This window comes from Pristiophorus japonicus, chromosome 19 (genome assembly GCF_044704955.1).
Source record: "Pristiophorus japonicus isolate sPriJap1 chromosome 19, sPriJap1.hap1, whole genome shotgun sequence".
NCBI lineage: Eukaryota > Metazoa > Chordata > Chondrichthyes > Pristiophoridae > Pristiophorus > Pristiophorus japonicus.
Window position 1 is genome coordinate 14,100,765 of NC_091995.1, and position 16,815 is coordinate 14,117,579.

General features: G+C 48.1%; 1 protein-coding gene across 1 annotated transcript in view; it reads left to right on the plus strand.

The window, feature by feature from the left end:
* The window catches only part of LOC139229739 (histone H2AX-like), a 39,977-nt gene extending 33,662 nt beyond the window's left edge, over nucleotides 1-6,315 (plus strand). The window contains exon 3 of the mRNA XM_070861285.1: nucleotides 5,661-6,315. Within this exon, the coding sequence (XP_070717386.1) occupies nucleotides 5,661-6,064 (404 nt within the window). The 3' untranslated portion in view covers nucleotides 6,065-6,315. The remainder of the gene's footprint in view (nucleotides 1-5,660) is intronic.
* The last annotated feature ends 10,500 nt before the right edge of the window (nucleotides 6,316-16,815 follow it).

Genomic DNA, 16,815 nt, shown 5'->3' on the forward strand with positions numbered 1-16,815 from the left:
TGCAAGACTTCGCACAGGTTCTCGAGGAGAACCTTCTCCTGATCCAATCTATTCGGCTCCATCAGGCTGATATCGGGCAGTGTGTCACGATCGGGATTATACTCCCATCTGCCAAATTTTTGCCCACTCACTTAGCCTGTCCATATCCTTTTGCAGATTTGTTGTGTCCTCCTCACAACTTGCTTTCCCACGCATCTTTGTATCATCAGCAAACTTGGCTATATTACACTTGGTCCCTTCATCCAAGTCATTAATATAGATTGTAAATAGTTGAGGCCCCATACTGATCCCTGCGGCACCCCACTAGTTACTGTTTGCCAATTGGAAAATGACCCATTTATCCCGACTCTCTATTTTCTGTTAGCCAATCCACTATCCATGCTAATATATCATCCCCAATCCTGTGAACTTTTAGCTTGTGCAGTAACCTTTTATGTGGCAGCTTATCGAATGCCTTCGGGAAATCCAAATACACCACATCCACTGGTTCCCCCGTATCCACCCTGCTCGTTACATCCTCAACGAACTTCAGCAAATTTGTCATACATGATTTCCCTTTCATAAAATCATGCTGACTCTGCTTGAGTGTATTATGCTTTTCCAAATGTCAATAATGGACTCCAGCATTTTCCCAATGACAGATGTTAGGCTAACTGATCTATAGTCTCCTGCTTTTTGTCTGCCTCTTTTTTTTTTAAATAGTACAATCCACCTCGGTTCTCCATTGTAACCTCAATGACATGCCAACACCTGAGCAATGGATTGGGGCTTGCTCAGTTTGCTGAGCTCAGGCACTGCATTAGACGTTCTCCAACATGAGGAAAAGGATGCATTTGCAGGGATATGGTGACAGGGCAGGAGGGCGGGGGGGGGGGGGAGAGGGACTAATTGGATTAGCTCTTTCCGAGAACCGACAAAGGCACGAAGGGCTTCCTTCTGCGCTGTAAAATTACTCAGATCTGGAAGACTGGGCTTTGGTACCACCAGCTCTGATGAATCCCAGAAAATGACAGTGTGCTCCAAAGGAAACAAGCAGGAGGAATAAGGTGTGAGGATTGGGCTGTGGTCAAACTCAATCAAGAGCAGTGGAGAGCAGCCAGTCCTCAGAGCATTTCTTCCATTATTTGAAGTCGACAGATGTGGCGCAGATGGATTAATGAACTTAAGAACGTAAGAATTAGGAGCAGGCGTCGGCCATTTGGCCCCTCGAGCCTGCTCCGCCATTTAATAAGGTCATGACTGATCTGATCTTGGCCTCATCTCCACTGCCCTGCCCACTCCCCATAACCCTTGACTCCCTTATCGCTCAAAAATCTGTCCACCTCCACCTTAAATATATTCAATGACCCAGTCTCCACAGTTCTCTGGGGAAGAGAATTCCAAAGATTCACAACCCTCTGAGAAAAGAAATTCCTCCTCACCTCCGTTTTAAATGGGCGATCCCTTATTCTGAAACTATGCCCCCTTAGTTCTAGATTCCCCCACTGAGGGGAAACATCCTCTTTGCAACTTCGACCTTAACTCCACTTTCCTGCCCGATCTCCATATCCCTTGATTCCCTTAATATCCAAAAATCTATCGACCTCTGAGTTGAATATGCTCAACCACTGAGCTTCCACAGCCCTCTGGGGTAGAGAATTCCAAAAATTCACAGCCTTCTGAGTAAAGAAATTCCTTCTCATCTGAGGCCTAAATGGCCGACCCCTTATTCTGAGACTGAGATGCCTGGTTCCAGACTTTCTAGCCAGAGGAAACGTCCTCCCTGCATCTACTGTCAGGCCCTGTAAGAAAGCTATATGTTTCAATGAGATCACCACTCATTCTTCTGAATTCTAGGGAATAGAGGTCTTTATAAAATTAAGAAACGTTTGATAATGACAAGGTGGTTCCCAAATAAACGAGACATTCAGAGGCTGGAGGTAGTGCAGAGAAGGTTCAGCTATAGAGCAAGGGGACTGACCGAGCTAATAACGAGCACCGACGAATAATTTTTATTTTTTTCATGAAAGGCCCACCCACACCATTTGATTTTAAATCCAAAGTAAACAAATTGGATGAAGTCTGTGAGGTTGGGCGAAATCAACCCAAAAATTCCACACGGTGTCCTCCACTCACAAAGTATCAGTGAAACTGTGTGTTGGTGCGTAAAAGACCACCTGGGCAGAATCAGTAGCTCGATTTGTCGGCAAGAATTCAGAAAGAAAAAAGAAACACTTATATTTATATAGCATCTTTCATGACCACCGGATGTCTCAAAGCACTTTAGGGCCAATGAAGTACTTTTGGAGCGTAGTCACTGTTGTAATGTGGGAAACACGGCAGCCAAATTGTGCACAGCAAGCTCCGACAAACAGCAATGTGATAATGACCAGATAATCTGTTTTTGTTATGTTGATTGAGGGATGAATATTGGCCAGGACACCAGGAAGAACTTCCCTGCTCTTCTTCGAAGGGATATTTTACATCCACACGAGAGAGAAGACAGGGCCTCGTTTTAACGTCTCATCTGAAAGACGGCACCCCCGACAATGCAGTGCTCCCTCGGTACCTGGGAGAGTCAGCCTAGATATATGTGTTCAAGTCCCTGGAGTGGGACTTGAACCCACAACCTTCTGATGCAGAGGCGAGTGTGCTACCCACTGAGCCACTGACTGACACTTCGGAGGGGATGGAAGCCTGCCGGTGATGCTACACATCCTAAACCTGTGAACCCGTGGTCGTTCCCTGGACCAGGAGCAGTTGGAGGTGCCCTCAATCTTCTCACCCTGTGTGACTGAAAATAAAGAGGGTTGGAGAGAAATGTAACCAGAAAGATACAAGCAAACCCTCAGATAATGGCAGCGGGCCACAGACAACAACGGCAACCAACTTGTATTTATATAGCACCTTTAACGTAGTTCCAATGTGCTTCACAGGGACGTTATATAACAAAATTTAACACTGAGCCACATAAGGAGAAAGTAGGGCAGATGGCCAAAAGCTTAGTCAAAGAGGTATGTTTTAAAGAGCATCTTAAAGGAGGAAAGAAAGGTAGCGAGGCGGAGAGATTTAGGCAGGAAGTTCCAGAGCTTGGGGCCCAGGCAGCTGAAGGCACGGCCACAAGTGGTTCAGCGATTATAATCAGGGATGCTCAAAGGGCCAGAATTAGAGGAGCGCAGATATCTCCAGGAGTTGTAGGACTGGAGGAGATTACAGAGATAGGGAGGGGTGAGGCCATGGAGGGATTTGAAAACAAGGATGAGAGTTTTGAAATCGAGGCATAGCTTAACCTGGAATAATGTAGGTCAGCGAGCACAGGGGTGATGAGTGTGCGGGAGTTGGTGCGAGTTAGGACACGGGCTGCCGAGTTTGAGATGACCCAAAGGATCCTGCAATTGCACTGGGAGGACAGACGCACCAACGTCAGTGTTCTCGCTCAGGCCAACATCCCCACCATCCAAGCACTGACCACACTGGTCCAGCTCCATTGGGCTGGCCACATCGTCTGCATGCCCGATACAAGTCTCCCATTTCAAGCACACTCTCTCAACGCCTCCGTGATAAATTGCAACATCCACACCGGTACCTGGGAATCCTTGGCCCAAGACCACCCTAAGTGAAGGAAGAGCATCCGGGAGGGCGCTGAGCACCTCAAGTCTCGTTGTCGAGCATGCAGAAAACAAATGCAGACAACGGAACTAGCGTGCGGCAAACCAGACTCCCCCACCCCCCCCCTTCCTTCAACCACTGTCTGTCCCACCTGTGACAGAGGCTGCATAATTCCCGTGTTGGACCGTACAGCCACCTGAGATCTCACTTTTAAAGTGGAAGCAAGTCTTCCTCGATTTCAAAGGACTGCCTATGATGATGATAATGATGATGACCCAAAGTTTACGTAGGGTAGGACATGGGGACCGGCCGGGAGTGTGTTGAAATAATGTAATCTTGATGTAATGAAGGCTTGGATGTGGGCTTCAGCAGCGGATGAGCTGAGGCAGGACGGAGGCGGGCGATGTTGCGGAGGTAGAAATAGGCGGCCTAAGTTATGGCGCGGATATGTGACTGGAGAAATTCCATTTCTTCCACCCTTAAAACCATGCAACAAAGTTTTAACCCTTTAAAAAACATTGAAGGGGTTGAACAAATGCAAATTGTTCTTGATGCCAAGCAGCAAAGTCAATGGCCATAGTCAAAAATGGTTGTTCCAGAGGTAATATCTCCAAGATAATGTAATATCTCCAAGTTTGCAGATGACACTAAGCTGGGTGGCAGTGTGAGCTGTGAGGAGGACGCTAAGAGGCTGCAGGGTGACTTGGACAGGTTAGGTGAGTGGGTAAATGAATGGAAGATGCAGTATAATGTAGATAAATGTGAGGTTATCTGCTTTGGTGGCAAAAACAGGAAGGCAGAATATTATCTGAATGGTGACAGATTAGGAAAAGGGGAGGTGCAATGAGACCTGGGTGTCATGGTACATCAGTCATTGAAAGTTGGCATGCAGGTACAGCAGGTGGTGAAGAAGGCAAATGGCATGTTGGCCTTCATAGCGAGAGGAATTGAGTATAGGAGCAGGGAGGACTTACTGCAGTTTGGTGAGGCCACCCCTTGAGTATTGTGTACAGTTTTTGTCTCGAATCTGAGGAAGGACATTCTTGCTTTTGAGGGAGTGCAGCGAAAGTTCACCAGACTAATTCCCGGGATGGCAGGACTGACATATAAAGAAAGACTGGATCGACTAGGCTTATATTCACTGAAATTTAGAAGAATGAGAGGGGATCTCATAGAAACATGTAAAATTCTGACGGGATTGCACATGTTAGATGCAGGAAGAATGTTCTCGATGTTGGGGAAGTCCAGAACCAGGGATCATCATAGGCCGTCCCTTAAACCGAGGATGACTTGCTTCCACGTCAAAAAGTTCACAGATGTTTCAATGATGAACCTATAATTCCAGGTCCCGGACTACATGTTGAAGGGTGGAAGATGCCTGTGTGTGGATTTTTTTAACGTGTGGTGACCGTTGCACACCAGCCACCACACGGGCTTGACAGAGCTAGGTTTTGGTCCACTAGCAAGGATTAACCAAGACGACTGGAGACCTGCTCTACTGCACGGACCTAGTGCGCACATATATCGCCGTGTGGGCTAGACCGTGCTGTCCCTGGGCCCTCGGTCACAGTCCAAGGATAAGGGGTAAGACCGAGATGAGGAGAAACTTCTTCACTCAAGAGAGTTGTGAACCTGTGGAATTCTCTACCACAGAAAGTTGTTGAAAGGTCAGTTCGTTAGATATATTCAAAAGGGAGTTAGATGTGACCCTTATGGCTAAAGGGATCAAGGGGTATGGAGAGAAAGCAGGAAAGGGGTACTGAAGTGAATGATCAACCATGATCTTATTGAATGGTGGTGCAGGCTCAAAGGGCCGAATGGCCTACTCCTGCACCTATTTTCTATGTCTACAGTAATATGCTAATGTGGGATGTGCACTGCGACGATTCCTATTCGCTGAATCAAGAGTTTGGAATGTTTGCCGTTGCCTCGTGAAATTAGGACCAATCAGAAACAAAGGCAACGGAGTGAACCAATCAAAAACAACAGCAGTCTGATCCTCCCAAAGAGTATAAATAGAGCGGAGGGGGGGGTTAACAGTTTTAACAATCAAAGTTGTTCGAAGAGTGAAGAGAATAAAGACAAGATGTCGGGCCGCGGTAAAACTGGAGGCAAAGGGCGCGCCAAGTCCAAGACCCGCTCCTCCCGAGCCGGCCTGCAGTTCCCGGTCGGACGCATCCACCGCCTGCTGCGCAAAGGTCACTACGCCGAGCGGGTGGGGGCCGGAGCCCCGGTCTACCTGGCCGCCGTCCTCGAGTACCTGACCGCCGAGATCCTGGAGCTGGCCGGCAACGCGGCCCGCGACAACAAGAAGACCCGCATCATCCCCCGCCACCTACAGCTCGCCATCCGCAACGACGAGGAGCTCAACAAGCTGCTGGGTGGGGTGACCATAGCCCAGGGCGGGGTCCTGCCCAACATCCAGGCCGTGCTGCTGCCCAAGAAAACCGGACACGCCAGCAAGGTTTATACCTGAAGACCACAAGAATCAATAAAATGAATTGAACCACAAAAGCTCTTTTAAGAGCCGTCCACATCCTCTTTCTAAAGATTTTCATCCAAATTCTTTACACGTTAATTTGATCCATTTCAGGGATAATTACGTCCAAATCTTGTTCTGTGTGTGTCAGATCTGCCAGCGGACTTTTTTTTGTGCTTATTTCAGATGGAATGTTTTGTCCCAGACTTTTTCAATTCTGTACTCAATAAAATATGTTGTGAAAATAATTTGCTTGCATGTAACGCATTATTTTCAGTGTGAAGTCTGCTCCGAATTGAATAAGCTAAAAGGACAAAACGACCCAACGACAGATTAACCGGTATGATCATCATTAAAGGCAGTCCCTCGGAATCGAGGAAGCAAGACTTGCTTCCACTCTTAAAATGAGTCCTTAGGTGGCTGAACAGTCCAATACGCGAGGCACAGTCCCTGTCTCAGGCGCGACAGTCGTTGAGGGTGGGACAGGTTTGCCGCACACACTTTCCGCTGCCTGCGCTTGATTTCTGCATGCTCTCGGTGGTGATACTCTAGGTGCTCGGCACCCTCCCGGATGCACTTCCTGCACTTAGGCCGGTCTTTGGCCAGGGGACTCTCAGGTGTCAGTGGGGATGTTGCACTTTTATCAGGGAGGCTTTGAAGGTGTTCTTGTAATGTTTCCTCTGCCCACCTTTGGCTCATTGCCGTGAAGGAGTTCTGAGCAGAGCGCTTGCTTTGGGAGTCTTGTGTCTGGCATACGGACAATGTGGCCCGCCCCAGCGGAGCTGATCAAGTGTGGTCAGTGCTTCAATGCTGGAGATGTTAGCCTGGACGAGGACGCTAACGTTGGTGCGTCTGTCCTCCCAAGGGATTTGTAGGATCTTGCGGAGACATCGTTGGTGGTATTTCTCCAGCGACTTGAGGTGTCTGCAGTACATGGTCCATGTCTCTCAGCCATACAGGAGGGCGGGTATTACTACAGCCCTGTAGACCATGAGCTTGGTGACAGTTTTGAGGGCCTGGTCTTCAAACACTTGTCCTCAGGCGGCCAAAGGCTGCACTGGCGCACTGGAGGTGGTGTTGAATCTCATTGTCAATGTCTGCTCTTGTTGATATGAGGCTCCAGAGGTATGGGAAATGGTCCACGTTGTCCAGGGCCATGCCATGGATCTTGATGACTGGGAGGGAGTGCAGTGCTGTGAGGCAAGGACAAGCTGGTGGAGGACCTTTGTCTTAGGGATCTTTAGCGTAAGGCCCATGCTTTCATATGCCTCAGTAAATACGTCGACTATGTCCTGGAGTCCAGCTCTCTGTATGTGCGCAGATGCAGGCGTCGTCCGCATACTGCAGCTCAACGACAGAGGTTGGGGTGGTCTTGGACCTGGCCTGGGGTCGGCGAGGCTTGAAAAGCTTCCCACTGGTTCTGTAGTTTAGTTCCACTCCAGCGGGGAGCTTGTTGACTGAGATGCAGCATGGTGGTGAGAAAGATTGAGAAGAGGGTTGGGGCGATGACGCAGTCCTGTTTGACCCCGGTCTGGACATGGATTGGGTCTGCAATGGATCCATTGATAAGTATGAATGGCGGGAACGACAGATTTGGCTTTTTAATCACAACATAGTAAAAATTATTTGGTTCCTTCAATGAATTGTCTTCATTCTTTAAGGAAGCTTTTTGGTTAATTCATTTCTGACCACTTTAAAATAAAAACGCATTAAACTAAAGCACCATGAGAATTATGAATAAAAATGCTGCACTTTTTGTTCATAAGAGATCAGTTACATGAAGTTTGCTGTGCAGGGTTAGCGCGGGAGTCACTGAAGCTCTCTGTGGGGAAAAGCCGGGTGTGTTCCCGTCCCTCCAGACTGTTGGAGGCTGGGCTATGGACTCTGGGCAAACTGCATCAGGCCGACGTGTACCAGTAAAGGGTTTGCCAAAATGGGGACGGTAAGGAATTGACGTCCCCATGACACCAGAGAGGAAATAAATAAACACAGAAACAGAGCCAAACATAAATAATTAAGGAAAGGGAGCCAAACATCAATAAACAGGAAGAGAAAGAACTTGCATTTATCATCATCAGAGGCGGTCCCTCGAATAAGGATGACGTGCACATGGGTTCACAGATGTTTCAGTGAAGGCCCCGATGTTCCAGTCCTGAACTCGAATTGAGGGGGTGGAAGATGCCTGTGTGTGGATTTTTTTAACGTGGGGTGACCGTTGCACATCAGCCACCACACGGGCTTGACAGAGCTAGGTCTTTATCCAGTGGCAAGGATTAAACCAAGACGACAGGAGACCTGCTCTGCTGCACGCACACAAATGGTAGTGTGGGCTGGCCCGTGCTGTCACTGGGCCCTCGGATCTCCTGGGGCCCCGTACCCTCATCTGTCGCACCTCCGCCACGATCTCTCGCCGCTCCTCCGCCACAAACGTTCGTCGCACCTTCCACCACGATCTCCCAGCGCTCCTCCGCCACAAAACACTCGCTGCACCTCCGCTACGGTCTCCCACCGAATTTCAGCCACGATCCCTCATCGCTCCTCTGCCTCGCCTTTCAGGACCTCGGGAAGTCCCAGGTCAGGCAGCTGAGTATTTCCAGCTTTTACTTCAGATTCCAGTATCCGCAGCATTTTGCTTTTGTATCAGAACCTGCCTCAAAGCGCTTTACAGCCAATGAAGTACTTTTTTGAAGTGTAGTCACTGTTGGGAAACACGGCAGCCCACTTGCGCACAGCAAGATCCCACAGACAGCAATGGTGATAACAACCTGATAATCTGTCTTTTTAGTGATGTTGGTTGAGCAGGACACCGGGGGAACTCACTTCTTTGAAATAGTGCCGTGGGATCTTTTACCTCCACCCGAGGGAGCAGACGGGGCCTCGGTTTAACGTCTCATCCGAAATACGGCACCTCCAACAGTGCGCCGCTCCCTCAGCACTGCACTGGAGTGTCAGCCTAGATTTATGTGCTCAAGGTCCTGCAGTGGGACCTGACACAAAGAATAATTGTTGAGTTTATTAGTCTTCCCATGGATTTCCCTCAGTGAACCAAGAGGTGGTTCACCACATAGAAAATTGTACAAATATCTGGTGGGCTGATTCCCAGCTTCACTTTTAATAAAGGCAAGATATCCTCTTATAGAACCATCTGATATTCTGTATTTAATGGTTTGTTGTCTCTTAAAGTCTGTAAATCTAAAATATAAGGATCTATTGTTGGTGAATGTCTCTTATCTGGAGTTACATAATTATAAGTAAATATAATAATTATTATCAGGATGATTTGAGGATATTCGGGTGTCTGACGGTTTAAAACCGCTCGTTCTTATGATAGGTTTAAACATTCAAATCTCGCCGCCCAACCTAACGGTCATTGGGTCGTGAAAAGAAATTGATGTAATTTGCATAAACTGCCACAGAGCAGATTCAGCGGTAACCAATCAAAAGGAGGACTTCTGACCAATGAGCTAGTCTCATCGACAACCAATCAGAATTTCAACCAATGAACATGACGCTGTCTGCTTTCGCAACGCGTCTGAGCGAAGCACTGGAGAGAGGGAGATAAAGGCGGGAAAGGAGGAGGGGCGGGGCCGCAGAAGGTCATCAGAGTTCACAGTTCAACAGAGGTACACAATGTCTTCCATTTAGACCTGTTGGTGACAAAGCAAACTGAATCAATTTACAAGTGGGTCAAAACTACCATAAATATAACATAATCACTACTAAATCCGATAAGGAATTCAGGAGACACCCATTTACTCAGATATTTAGAAAATGCAAGAGATAGAACAATAAAAAGCTATACATAGAAACATAGAAAATAGGTGCAGGAGTAGGCCATTCGGCCCTTCGAGCCTGCACCACCATTCAATAAGATCATGGCTGATCATTCAGCTCAGTACCCCTTTCCTGCTTTCTCTCCATACCCGTTGATCCCTTTAGCCGTAAGGGCCACATCTAACTCCCTCTTGAATATATCCAATGAACTGGCATCAACAACTCTCTGCGGCAGGGAATTTCACAGGTTAACAACTCTCTGAGTGAAGAAGTTTCTCCTCATCTCAGTCCTAAATGGCCTACCCCTTATCCTTAGACCGTGTCCCCTGGTTCTGGACTTCCCCAACATCGGGAACATTCTTCCCGCATCTAACCTGTCCAGTCCCGTCAGAATCTTATACGTTTCTATGAGATCCCCTCTCATCCTTCTAAACTTTAGTGAATACAGGCCCAGTCGATCCAGTCTCTCCTCATATGTCAGTCCTACCATCCCTGGAATCAGTCTGGTGAACCTTCGCTGCACTCCCTCAATAGCAAGAACGTCCTTCCTCAGATTAGGAGACCAAAACTGAACACAATATACCAGGTGAGGCCTCACTAAGGCCCTGTACAACTGCAGTAAGACCTCCCTGCTCCTACTCAAATCCCCTAGCTATGAAGGCCAACATACCATTTGCCTTCTTCACCGCCTGCTGTACCTGCATGCCAACTTTCAATGACTGATGAACCATGACACCCAGGTCTCGTTGCACCTCCCCTTTTCCTAATCTGCCGCCATTCAGATAATATTCTGCCTTCGTGTTTTTGTCACCAAAGTGGATAACCTCACATTTATCCACATTATACTGCATCTGCCATGCGTTTGCCCACTCACCTAACCTGTCCAAGTCACCCTGCAGCCTCTTAGCGTCCTCCTCACAGCTCACACCGCCACCCAGCTTAGTGTCATCTGCAAACATATTTCAGCAATGTATTTTTGTGATTACACAGTTCTCTGACTATATTCGAGTAGCTGTATCTGCAACCTTGCTACCGGAACCTGCTCTGCTGCCCAGCGTTCCATTGCTGTTAATTTCATTTTGTTTTTAAATCTAGGGAGAGTTCCAATTTTCCGGCCCGGATTCCAGCGCGAGCTCTGCTTTGCAGAGGTGTTGGAGCAGTTCAGCACCCGCACCGTTGCCAATTTTAAACATAAGAACATAAGAAGAACATAAAAAATAAGAGCAGGAGTAGGCCATTTGGCCCCTCACGCCTAGCTCCGCCATTCAATAAGAACATGGCTGATCTGATCACGGACTCAGTTCCACTTCCCTGCCTGCTTCCCTTATCGCTCAAAAATCTGTCTATCTCCACCTTAAATGTATTCATTGACCCAGCCTCCACAGCTCTCTGGGGCAGAGAATTCCACAGATTTACAACCCTCTAAGAGAAGAAATGTCTCCTCATCTCAGTTTTAAATGGGCAGCCCCTTATTCTAAGATTATGTGCCCCTAGTTTTAGCGCTTCCCCTGTGAGTGGAAACATCCTCTCTGCATCCAACTTGTTGAGCCCCCTCATTATTTTATACGTTTCGATAAGATCACTTCTCATTCTTCTGAACTCCAATGTGTATAAGCCCAACCTGCTCAATCTTTCCTCATAAGTCAACCCCTCATCTCCAGAATCAACCTAGTGAAACTTCTCTGAACAGCCGCCAATGTGAGTATATCCTTCCTTAAATACGGAATCCAAAACTGTACGCAGTACTCCAGGTGTGGCCTCACCAATACCCTGTACAGTTGTAGCAGGACTTCTCTGCTTTTACACTCTATCCCCCTTGCAATAAAGGCCATCATTTCATTTACCTTCCTGATTATTTGCTCCACCTGCATACTAACTTCTTGTGTGTCATGCACAAGGACCCCCAGGTCCCTCTGTACTGCAGCACTTTGCAAATTTTTCCCATTTAAATTATAATTTGCTTTTCTCTTTTTTCTGCCAAAGTGGATGACCTCACATTTTCCCACATTATACTCCATCTGCCAAATTTTTGCCCACTCACTTAGCATTGCGGTACAGGTTGAAACTCTCTTATCCAGGACTCCCTTAGCCGGCACCACCCCTCGTCCAGCACCATTCCCGGACACCGGGGTGGCGCATGCGCAGAAAGCGGCTGTCAAAACCCTACTCACCAATATAATCTTTCTCCTCGACGCTGGGGTTATCGGCTGCCTCCCCCTCATTGCCCTGCTGGAACTTCTGCAGCCACAGTCCTCGGGCAGGCCACTGCTCCCCACAGTGCTCCCTCCGGGGAGACGGGGCATCTCTTCTGGCCCCGCCAGCCCTCCTCCGCCATGACCTCCCCTTATCCGGCAAAATCCCTCATCCGGCACAGGCCCGATCCCGAGGGTGCCGGAAGGGAGGTTCAACCTGTATTTGCAAACCACCCCAGTTTCGATGCATTTTGCACTGATGCACATTTTGACCAGATACCAACACCGACGAAACTCCTCAACTGATAAGAAGACTTTAGTACACCTGTATAAGAGAATTGAAAAGCACCCATTGTTGTAATGATATCCTGATGGTATTTGTTAAATATATATATACATATATAGCTGTATATATATTGGAACAGCAATGAAGAGAAATCCGACATCAGTTTTATAGGGAAAACACTTTCAACCCTTCACTAAATACACACTGTACTGAAGCATTCAGTTCCCCACAGAATCATGCAATCACACAGCACAGAGGGAGGCCATTTGGCCCTACGTGCTTGTACCGGCACTTATAAAGGACTACCCATTCAACACCCTCCACTCCCCCTTCCCCATAGCCCTGCAAATTTCCCCTTCAAGTATTTATCCAATTCGCTTTCGAGAGTTATTATTGAATCTGCTACCCTTTCAGCGATCATTACAACCCGCTGCAAAATAATGTTTTCCTCACGTCGCCTCGGCTTCTGTCACCAATTACCTGAAGATATTTGAATGTTTAAGGTAGGTAGCACACACACTGGCACTTCCTCTTCACTCCAATCTCAGTAGCTTGAGTAATTTTATAAATAGGTGTTGATTTACTGTGTCCACAACTGCTTTGATTTATGTGATTGAATGATACAGCATAGCTGGACTTGTGTTACTGATAAACCCTCACATGTTATTGCCTAAATCGCACTTTTGTTCTCTTATTGACTACTCCAACGCACTCCTGGCTGGCCTCCCACATTCTACCCTGCGTAAACTAGAGGTGATCTAAAACTCGGCTACCTAAGTCCTAACTCACACAAAGTCCCGCTTACCCATCACCCCTGTGCTCGCTGATCTACATTGACTTCCGGTTAAGCAACGCCTCGATTTCAAAATTCTCATCCTTGTTTACAAATTCCCCCCATGGCCTCGCCCCTCCCTATCTCTGTAATCTCCTCCAGCACCACAACCCCCCCGAGATGTCTGCACTCCTCTAATTCTGCCCCCTTGAGCATCCTTGATTATAATCACTCAACCATCGGTGGCCATGCCTTCTGTTGCCTGGGCCCCAAGCTCTGGAACTCCCTCCCTAAACCTCTCCGCCTCTCTATCTCTCTTTCCTCCTTCAAAGTGCTCCTTAAAACTTAACTCTTTGACTAAGCTTTTGGTCACCTGCCCTAATTTCTCCTTGTGTGGCTCAGTGTCAATTTTCTTATATCTCATAATACTCCTGTGAAGTGCCTTAGGACAATTCGTTATGTTAAAAGCGCTATATAAATACAGTTGTTGTTGTTGTTATATGTACATAGCACTTCCCCCCAGTCATCAAGATCCATGGCGCAGCCTTGGACAGTGTGGACCACTTCCCATATCTCGAGATCCTCCTATCAACAAGAGCAGGCATCAACGACGAGATCCAACACCGCCTCCAGTGCGCCAGTGCAGCCTTCGGCCGCCTGAGGAAAAGAATGTTTGAAGACCAGGCCCTCAAAACTGTCACCAAGCTCATGGTCTACAGGGCTGTGGTAATATCTGCCGCCTGTATGGCTCAGAAACATGGACCATGTACAGCAGACAACTCAAGTTGCTGGAGAAATATCACCAACGATGTCTCTGCAAGATCCTGCAAATCCCCTGGGAGGACAGACACACCAACGTCAGTGTCCTCATCCAGGCCAACATCCCCAACATTGAAGAACTGACCACACTCGATCAGCTCTGCTGGGCAGGCTGCATGCCAGACATGAGACTCCCAAAGCAAGCGCTCTACTCAGAGCTCTTTTACGGCAAACGAGCCAAAGGTGGGCAGCGGAAATGCTACAAGGACACCCTCAAAGCCTCCCTGATAAAGTGCAACATCCCCACTGACACCTAGGAGTCCCTGGGCCAAGACCGTCCTAAGTGGAGGAAGTACATCCGAGAGGGCGCTGAACACCTCGAGTCTCAATGCCGAGAGCATGCAGAAATCAAGTGAAGGTAGCGGAAAGAGCGTGCGGCAAACCTGTCCCACCCACCCCTTCCCTCAACGACTATCTGTCCCACCTGTGACAGAGTCTGTGGCTCTCGTATTGGACTGTTCAGCCACCAAAGAACTCACTTCAGGAGTGGCAGCAAGTCTTCCTCGATTCCGAGAGACTGCCTATGATGATGATATATGTATACAGGTTTGTATACACTGGAGTCAAGCATCTTTTTCTGATTCATACATTGCTCTTATTCATACATTTTAACTTTTCCTATCCTTTCTGCTCCACCTCATGATCCAAACTTGTTTCACAATTTTGAAATCGCAAAGAAGAATTACATAGAATTTCCAACTTGGAAACAGAACTTTTGACCCAACTGGTCTGTGCCAGTATTTATGCTCCACACAAGCCTCCTCCAACACTACTTCATCTCACCCTATCAGCATATCTTTCTACTCCTTTCTCCCTCATAAGAAAGAAAATAAGAAATAGGAGCAGGAGTAGGCCATTGGGCCCCTCGAGCCTGCTCCGCCATTCAATAAGATCATGGCTGATCTGATCTTGGCCTCAGTTCCACTTCCCTGCCCATTCCCCATAACCCTTGACTCCCTCATCATTCAAAAATCTATCTCCACCTTAAATATATTCAATGACCCAGCCTCCACAACTCTCTCAGGTGCAGAATCCCAAAGATTCACGACGCTCAGAGAGAAGAAATTCCTCCTCATCTCCGGTTTAAATGGGCGACTCCTTATTCTGAAACTATGCCCTTCTAGTTCTAGATTCCCCCACAAAGGGAAACATCTTCTCTGCATCTACCTGGTCAAGCCCCCTCAGAATCTTGTACTTATCCAGCATCCACTTAGAGGCATTTACGTTACTCATCTCAACCACTCCTTGTGTAGGCGAGTTCCACATTCTCACCACTCTCTGGGTAAAGAAGTTTCTCCTGAATTCATAGAAACATAGAAACATAGAAAATAGGTGCAGGAGTAGGCCATTAGGCCCTTCGAGCCTGCACCGCCATTCAACAAGATCATGGCTGATCACCCATCCCAGCACCTCCCCCCCACGCCCTCCGACCCCTCCAGCCGCAAGGACCACATCCAACTCCCTTCCGAACACACCCAATGAACTGGAATCAACAACCCCCCGTGGCAGGGAACCCCACAGGCCAACAACTCCCCGAGTGAAGAATTCTCTCCCAATCCCAGCCCCAAACAACCCACCCCCCATCACAAGAGCGTGCCCCCCCCCCCCCGGCTCCGGACCCACCCAACACCGGGAACACTCCCCCCACACCCAACCCGCCCTGCCCCGTCAGAATCCTTCCCAAATGCCGAACACCCCCGGATGTCGAGCCCCCAGCCCCGGCCACCCCGGAGCCACGCCCCCGCAACGCCAACCACACCACATCCACCAACCGCCATCTGCGCAGTCAACCCGTCCACCCCACTCTGAACACTCCCCGCACCGAGGCACAGAGCCCCCAGGTCCGCCCCTGCAACACACTTCGCCCCCCCCCCCAGACCTCCGCTGCAATGTGGCCCCTCCCGTCCCTCGCCCTGGGTTTCTCCGCCCCCCACCTCCACCACTCTCCCCTCCATCCCCCGCCCCCGTCTCCCCTCATCTTCCCTCTGTACGCAATCAATGAGGAAGGCAAATGGTATGTTGTCCCCCACTGCAAGGGGTTGGAGTACAAGAGTAAGGAAGTCCCGCTACAACCGTATAGGGCCCTGTTGAGACCACACCCGGAGTACCGTGCACAGCCTTGCTCTCCCTATCCAAGGAAGGAAATACTTGCCTCGGAGACGGCACAACGAAGGTTCACAAGATTGACTCCTGGGGTGAGGGCTGCCTTATGATGAGACAGTGTGTAGAATGGGCCTATATGCTCCCGAGTTCAGAATAATGAAATCCTCACTGGTTTTATCAGTGACTGCAATACATTTATGTCCCTTAGTTCTGGCCTCATTAAACATATTAATAATTTGGAATAGAAAAAAATTACGACACAGTGAGGGTTGCAAAGAAGACTGAGTTCAGATACAGATCTAATTGTGTGGCGAAACAGGCTTGAGGGGCTGAATGGCCTCTTCCTGTTCCTATATTCTTGGAGCCAACTTTAGCTGGAGGCCACATAAAAGCTGAGATGCACCATTAGAGGATACAGCAGGGGTTCAATACCCATAGTTGGCTCAATAAAGTAAAGAAAGGCAGGAGATTTGAGGTGAAAGGTGAAACATCTGACAGATGGCCAGGCACGTGTTTCGTATCTTTTCTTGACGACTGTGAGAATTGTTGTAGAAGATATTCATCAGATGTATTCAAGCCTTGGGTGGACTTAGGTGTTCAAGGGTTAAGAGATTGTTCGAGAAAAGATCTGCTTGGCTCAAATGAAGAAGACTAGCTTGTTATTTTTGTTAGGTAAGGGTATTATGGGATACAGAAACAAGGCAGTATATGCAGTTTAGATACAGATCAACCATGATCTAATTGTGTGGCAAAACAGGCTTGAGGGGCTGAATGGCCTCCTGTTCCTGTTCCAATGTTCTTG